At 37.8% G+C, this 8544-nt stretch overlaps 1 protein-coding gene across 3 annotated transcripts in view; it reads right to left on the reverse strand.

The window, feature by feature from the left end:
* The window catches only part of LOC110991919 (visual system homeobox 2-like), a 60294-nt gene extending 52073 nt beyond the window's left edge, over positions 1-8221 (reverse strand). For all 3 annotated transcript variants that reach the window (XM_045632361.1, XM_022257508.2, XM_022257507.2), the window contains exon 1: positions 7782-8221. In XM_045632361.1, coding sequence (XP_045488317.1) covers positions 7782-8076 — 295 coding nt within the window. In that variant the 5' untranslated portion in view covers positions 8077-8221. The remainder of the gene's footprint in view (positions 1-7781) is intronic.
* Between the last annotated feature and the right edge of the window lie 323 nt (positions 8222-8544).

Raw genomic sequence — 8544 nt, forward strand, 5'->3', positions numbered from 1 at the left:
ATTCGTCTCCTATCAAATATGTAGTAATTTACTATGGATTATGTAATGTACTTAAAAGTTGGAAGTCGGTCACATGTTTGATATATAAAATGGGTTAATACACAAATTATGAGTCATAGAGAGGGCAGAACAGCATAATATTATTTAATAAAATTAGCATAACGATGATACGCGCGCATTAAATAACTCATTGTAAATAAGCGCCCAATTTATATTCAGCCCCAGGGATATTATCATAATCGGCTGTCGAGCGAGACAGAGTATAGCCTATCGGCGACGGCCAGAGCGGGACGGACGATCTGAAAACTTCTGACGACGCTAAAAATTTATTGGAGTTCTTATAATGAGGTTGTATTCCAGTTTGAAAATTTCTTAAAAACTCTGATTCGGGAAAAGAACCCTAATCCTAAAGGAATAAAATACAAAATCGTGAAGTAAAGCGCAGTTGTTTGCCAATTTTAGTAGTGACTTTATATCCAAGAATTCTATGTTCCCCTTAATTAATTTTTTATTTCATTAATTTTATGATTAAATGCCTTTTTGTTATTATCATTCAACACTGACAGAGAATAAGGCAACAATGTGTTTTTAAATTTAATTTTTCTGCAGCACATCACAGCAGAAAAGTTCTTCTTGAATATGCATGATTGAGGGTTTTCGAATGTCTAAAATATTGTTGTCGCAGTTGCTTTATACCGCGGCACGTAGCCTCACTAAATAATCTCTTGATCCGGCACAAAGCTAATGGAGTCGGGCATTGTTCTCACTTATTAGTCAATTCAAAATCCAGTCGGAGAGTCCTCAGGCCATAGTTTAGAATCCTTCGCACCTGTCTCAATAACAAACATACTAAAAAAATTCTCACTACGAGGTCGAGTGTTCTCTATTATTAACGATGGCGTCGTAGATTAGTCTTTATGTGGAGTGCAGCAGGGCCGAGAGTGGAGCGCAGCCGTGATAGTTTCGTTTTCAGGCTAATTAGAAGCGTGGGGTGTTTGGGCGGCGCAGGGCGGGCGGCCGCTCCACGCGTCTCTGTGCTTCTAGTGTTTGTTTTTTTAGCTTATAAATACTATCGCTCTGTTTGTTTGTCGCCAATAGCGATAAACATTTCTGATATCGTATGCAAACTGCTTTCTGTCGGTTGGATCACGTGCCGACTGGGCTCACTTGTTATTTACAAGACGTCAGGTTATCAAAAATAAACCAGCTGTGTTATGTGTTATTTTTGTATGACAAATCATACATCTTACAAATTGTATTCTCGTTACGTAAATTAACCAAACGCAATTGTTGGTAGGTATATATGCATTCGCTCATTAGTTAAAATCTGCAGAGTTAATTGTCAATTAAAAGAGAGGCATCGCCGGGAGCGCCGCTAGTGCTGTGAAAGTAGCTATTAAGCCCGGCGTCTTTGTGCGGAGGTGTCGGGCCGCGAACTCTTCCCGCCATTATTGCGCACACCCACACCGCCGAATTCACCCACACACACACACACACACAACGCAGCTTATACACTGCACCGCTGGCTCGACGATCACTCAATTAATATGACATTGTTAATTATTTTAAGAAATAACGTAGGTTTTTGCCGCCAACACATAGGAATAACTATATTTTAATCACAGGTTCGTACTACTTTTATAAACTTATAAATATTTTACATAATTTGGGTGGTGGTCACGATTACTGAAGACAAAGGGGTGTTTAATGTCAAAAAGTATCACAGCTGTAGAAAAGCAGTAAACTTATCACTTTAAAAATGAAAACCGTGAATGAATATTATTAATGCAAATTTGAAATTGACAAATGGGTTAGCCAATTGGCAATACAGTAAACAGAATTGTAAAAAAATGAAATTCTAATTAGTATATAGAACCAGTCCACGAAGAAGTATATGTTCAAATATTTTTTTACCAATTTAGGCCTAATTAATTAAATTTAATCACAGTTAGTTAATTGTATTAAATACTTTGTTTGTTTGATCCCTTTTATAAATCTTTTTGTTATATAATGTATCATGTATTCCATCTATGGCTATATTCTCAGTGTATTTGTTTGCTATTATATATAATTTATGTTAGCTGTAGGAGTACAAAATAAATAAATAAATAAATATATGTGTTGTATTACTACAGTATATGGTGACCGGTAAGAGAAGTTTAAAAAAACGACAACCAGGTGGCTGGCACTGTTCAGAGTTGGAGAGGAGGCCGAGACAGTAATCTGCATATCTGATTATCAATCGATTCCACACAACAATATGTAAAACTGCAGGCACAAAGACACTGCCTGCGTAAGCTCTCTCGCCGCCCGATACTCACGGTACATAGGAACCGTTTCTAGCATCCGCCCATCATTATGACCACTGTCAGATTGGTGATTAGTATCTCGACATCTTGTTTTATTTGATAAACAATAATCGATTCGAGAACTTGTTCCACCTTAATTAATCCAGAAATATAATATACGATACCCTATTTTTCCCTTTTATATTAATTTGATATCAACTTTCCAGAAGTAGTTTTGGTTTAATGGAGCATTTCCATTCGCGTCGCAGTCGCAGGGTATAATCGCAGTCGCGTTGTGTGTCGCGCGCAGCAATATGTGTGCAATGTTTGTGTGTCGAATAACGCGCGGCTAATATCGGCCCGAGCGCTCTTACTTCACACCTTCACGGATCTCGCTTTGAATTACGGTCCAAGTCACGAGCGCAGCGATTTAAATATTATATTTCTTTATTTTATATTTTATTTTAAACAAACTTTCATACTTCACAATTGGCAAATAATAAACCGTCTATACCTCAGAAATCACAATGACTATTTGAATTAACGTTACCTACTTGGGCAAATTAATATATTTATTCGTAGCGAAACCTCTGTTGTTCAAATAATTATCTAAAAAATATTTGTTACTGTATTATAAAAGTGGAGAAATAATTTGTTAGGAATTCAGAATTGCTTGGCGCTACTAGCCGTTGCCAGCGACTGAATGCCAAAACTGGTTTGAGAAGGAAGGGTTAAGCGTTCGCGAACACGTGCAGTAGTGTGCGCATGTGAGCGTCAGACGTGTGCGTGCGTGTTCGTACGAGCGCCGCGCACCGAGAGACGACTACCCTTACGGGTACCGCCGTCTCTACACTGCAAGCTGCAGTAAGCTATGACCGAAGAAGAGAAATATATTAAACTTGAAAGAATGAGCCGAAGACTGACTTCTATGTAATGTCGGTTACGTTGTATATTTTAATGTAGTAGTAATCTCATTTGTTTCGGATTATAGATTAGATTAGATTATAGGATATTGGTGTCTTTTTATTGGGGAAGGCCAAACGATTTTATTTTGTACTTTAATTACACTTTTACACCTTCACCTAAATAAATGGAATACATATACAGATGAAACCACTAATAGTATCGCTTAGCAATCGGTGTATGTCCGCCCTAAAGCCGCTAATAACGTTGCTAATGCGTTTGTCTAATTTGTTCCGCCACATTCCGCAGCGATCGATGTGTTGCCGCCCTTTGCCTACCAAAGACTGTACTGGACCCCAGGTTAAAACAGCATAATAATAAAAATTACAAATTATTTATAAAAATATTAGGTTTTCTATATTCTCTATTTAAATCTATCTCTATTCTAAAAAATATGCATGTTTCATTCTTCTACATGATTGCTATGTCGCCTACATATACATATCTCTTCTTTTAATATATTGTAGGATGAAAAAGATTAAGTGAGACTGTGTTCCGAGTACTTACTAAAATTCCCGTATTGCAAGCGCAATACGTATTTGAGCCAAGTCTTGACTCTGAATCTGAGAGCTGAAGGAGTAGCGTGACAATCACGCGGTCCGGCTTCGATTCCCGAAAAAAGCAATAATTGTTTCATATTAGTAGGCGAAGAAGGCTGATCACCAACACTTTACTATCTTCCATATATGTCAGTATATGTACAAGGATGGTAGTTTGAATATATTTTCTCTTAAACTCTTTGTCTCATTCTTGGAAAAACAACACGAACATTTTTTTAAATGTATGGCAAGGTTATAATTATGTTTTCGTCCCCACTCGGCCCCATTCCGCTCTTTCGGTGGGCGGAGGGTGTTCAGCCAAATTTCTTTGGAATCGATCACCAATCGGCACTTGAGTTGGAACACCGACGCACTTCACCGTTTCATATTATTAAATGATACGTGAAGCCGAAGCTGTGCAGGGCTTCAGCCCTCAGCATCAGCTGATTGTATTATCTTAAATTTGACATTTAATTGGTATTAATATTAACAGCATTACATAATTAATCAATCGATTTTAATTAGCCATAATTGTAAACTACTAAATGCCTGTGCTTTAGTATTGGCACAAAGATACCTGCTATATATGTAAAATAATTGAAATAGCAAGTAATATTATACATTTATATGCAAAGAATTTGTTTATACGAATTGATAATAATCGTAACATCGACGCAATGACACGAAAGTAAAGACTATTTTCGCCTAATAGCGGTTGTCCTAAAGAAACTCATAATGAAGATTCAGAACATTTTACTCTGAAATAGAAATCTAATTTATTAGTATTAAGGTGTTGAAGGCACGCTCAAACACTTATAATTGATTTGTAATAACCGAAACGAGTCGAGTTTAATCAATAATCAATAGACAAAGGCACAAAAGTGGGACAAAGCTGTAAGCTCAACTGTCAGGAGCACTAATTTGTTGAATAAGATCAGCTAACGCATTATCAAGCGGCTTTGTCCACGTTGTGAGGACAGCATTGTGGGGCCGGGCTGGCACAAAGGCCCGCTGAGGTGTGAGCCCTCACTTATCTTTTCTTCGCGACTGGTTTTCAAAAGCGTTTTGTCTACATACGGAGGTGTCGTGGACTAGCATTACCTTGCTTCACTTTTTATCAACTTTTGTCTAAATCGCTCTCGTGAACCATCCTAACCGAGGCCAAGTTGTTTATTTCTAGAACAAACAAACGATTTCTAGAACGGTGCCAAAGAAATTGAGTTCAGAATAGGAAACTGTTTCTGATGTACACGAGAGTGTTCTCTAACGTGCCTAGGGAAGGCGCTGTTAATTGGCGCCTCATCATCGCCATTTGGCGTTTGTATGTAATTATACCTTCTTGAGATTTATTTGATTGTATTATCTAAGGAAACGTGAGTCAAAAGTTGACTGAGAAATGCTCGTTAGCGATAAGCGAACAGACGGACATCGAGGTGATACGGGCGCAACTAAAATGTGGAGAGCATTGGCGAAATCGGTGATAATTATTATTTCGCCGTTTGGCTAAGCACGCGGCCTTTGTGCTCACCTCTGAAGGGGCCCCTTTGTCGAGGGCGCAGGCGGCAGGCCACATACCATGCTCCACATACCTACTGTATTGATTGCCCGCTAAATTAACGATTACCACACGAATTAGTTATTATTTGTAAGCTCTTTGATTGGGCCTTAGCATATTGTAGGCAATCACTGCCGTTGTTTAACGTTTTTTTAAGAAAGAATCTAAAATTCAACATAAACAGATGTAAGTTTAATGAGAAGGTGCACTAGTCCCCAGATTAGGCTTCCCTGTGGGCAGCCAGCCTCTTCCATTTGACATACCTATCAATAAAGTACTTTAAGTAATAAATTCTACATAACACTATTTATTATTTTACTATTATTGCACAAGATGTTTTTTTTAGCTTCAGTTAGAACACAAGACTAAACCTGTCTTAACTATCTAATAAATAATTTTAAATTAGGTTCATGAGTCATTACTGAATCTATAATATCAGTAAAATCACACTTTATTAATGTTTTGAAATACTTGAGATGCTAGTAATTATTCAAATGATGACACATACCTACCCTTATGATTGTATGTACCTATTAATTCATCTATTTCTGTCAAAATGTCCTAACAACGAATAGAACTATCAGAGTTTTATTATACCAGAACAGGCTAATCTAGTGATACCTATTGAAGAAATGAGTACAATGTACATATATGTTATTACCTCGTTATTCTTAGATAATTGTAGTGTGGGCCGGGCCTACTATAAGCTGAAATACAGACTATTTTAGAAATCTGCCTATTATATATTACATGTCTGTAATATTTATATTTATAAGTTTTAAGGAAAATTGTCGGTAACGGAAGACAGATCACGTCAAATTATTTATGATCAAAGATATTTAAAAAAATGACTATACCCTTTACCAAAAGGGATAGATATGTAAAAGTTAACTGTATTATATAATATATTAAGAATCATAAATACCAATAATTTGAAGCTAAAGAAGTATAGCCATTTTGTTTAATCTGGATTCAATTGTAGTACCTACTAGTTTATTTATTGAAAAATATTGGTTAATCGTCCTAAGCAAATAAATTATTGCAAAAAATGACTAACATATAAATTTTAAGAATAACAAACTGTAATTTTTTAGTTTAGATTATTTATCGAGTTTATGATAAAATACTACAGTGTACAAATTATTTAAAAATTAACTTTAATTAAATGACATACGAAATTTTATGTTAACTGACTCTGAATTAAATAACGGTAAAACTTATAAAAACACAGACTAATTGAACATAATAATAAAGCGGTTTATTTATTTGATTAGACTAAAACAAATAATTAAATTAAAGTATTTATTTCATGATTATAATTGATATTACACAATGTAACGGCGGCCGTCGGAAACGGAATTAACATGCGTTAAGACAATGTAGTATGTTAATTAAAATAAATCTCAAATATATTAAATTCTCGTTATATAATAAAAATTGTTCGTTTTTTTTAAACATAGATATAAAGAGATTTCGAAATTTCTATATTTCTTATAAACCCAAAGTTATCACAGAAAAATAACATCTACTTAATAGAATTTATTGAAATCAAATTAAAATTATAGATAGAATATCTGGTTTTATAAAACAATTATAGATCGTATTATTTTTTTAGATAATCATTAAACAGATAAATTATGATTTCGGTCAAATATTAAAAGGCATCACTGAATCTAGGACATGAGGAGTTGTAAGGCTGTGAGGCAGCAGCCAGGCGGCTCACACTCGCGACACAAAGAAACCCGATCCTGTCTGACAGCTCGCACAAAGCTCAGACTTTATAAAGACGCTAATTATAAAACAAAATAAACGCTAATTAATCGCACAAAGCGTTTGCGTCGCTACGCAAAAGCTTCAATCCACTCCGCGATTGATTTATTCTCACACCTACCTAAGATCGCTCAATGAGCTGGCTTATTCAGTTCTATTTTATTATTCGTATTTACTCATTCTAATAAGATACGGGGACTACTACAGGCCAAGTAGTAGTCCCCGAATCTTATTGCTTCCGCGGAAATATTACTACTAAGTAGGTACTTTTCAATGTTTCGAGTTTTAATAAAAAAAAACGATTCGCTAAATGAACACTGCATTCTTAGATAAAACTAATTTAAATGGGAATACAATTAATCTTCAGATCCAACTGAATTTAGCAGACATTTTCAATCTCAATATTTGGCTATTTGCGTCGAACGTATTAAAACATGTTTTTATTTACAAAGGAAATATACCTATGTATATTTTCTTGCATTGTTTCGGCCGATGAAAGTTTTTTTTATTTTAACACTGTAAAGCATTGTTTTCTATAAATATATAGAATTCCCTATTTAAAAGTAAGAATTTTATCAGCCGCATCACTTTTAAAAAGGTGGGCCAGCCAAAGAAGATTTATGGAAGCACCGAGATATTGAGGCTGGTTTAATATCTTAAACTCACCGGGCGGCGGATGCAGCAGCGGAGGTCCAGGGAGGAAGGCGGCCGCTACGGCGGCCTGTGCGTTGAAAGCGGCGGCGTATGCTACGCGGCTGGCCATCGCCGCCGGCAGCGGGAACTGGGGCGGGTAACCGCGTGCCTCGCGGCCCTCGGAAAGGTTCAGGACGCGGTCATCGCGGCTCTCGAGGTACCGGTCGCGAGCATCTCGTCCGTCCGATAGTCCCAGCAGCTCTTGTATCGCGAACGGGGACCGCTGCGGCGCACGCGGCGCACTCGTGTTGGCGCTCATGGCTTGCATCTTCAGTCTCGTCCTCAACTAGACATCATTCTAATAACACTTGCACTGGAACGTTCGATCACTTTTTCAGATTTTTTTCTAAAGTTGCGAAGTGAAACCTAGCGATAGCGATATGTGACCGCACGGCGACCGCTCTCCGCGACGTGCCGAGCGTGTCTGCTCGCGGCGCCGCCCGTCGACGTGTAAAAACGACCGAACCCCCCTCGGCGCTCCGTTAGCGGTTTCGCTATTGAAAAATCTTAATTCACCACCCTCCCCGTGCGCCACCCGACCTTTCGGAACTGAGACGCGGAACCGCAGCGCCGAAACTAAAAGGTCCCTAGAGCGACGCGGCCGCGCTGCGCTTAGGACGTTTCGCTTCGGGCGCCTCGCCGGCCGGGCCGGGGGGGCGGAGCCTGCTAATAGCCAATACGGATATTTTGTTACCGCACTCTATTGGCCGGATTTCTTCGCGGCGTACACGCCCAC

The sequence above is a fragment of the Pieris rapae genome, chromosome 19 (genome assembly GCF_905147795.1).
Source record: "Pieris rapae chromosome 19, ilPieRapa1.1, whole genome shotgun sequence".
Classification (NCBI taxonomy): domain Eukaryota; kingdom Metazoa; phylum Arthropoda; class Insecta; order Lepidoptera; family Pieridae; genus Pieris; species Pieris rapae.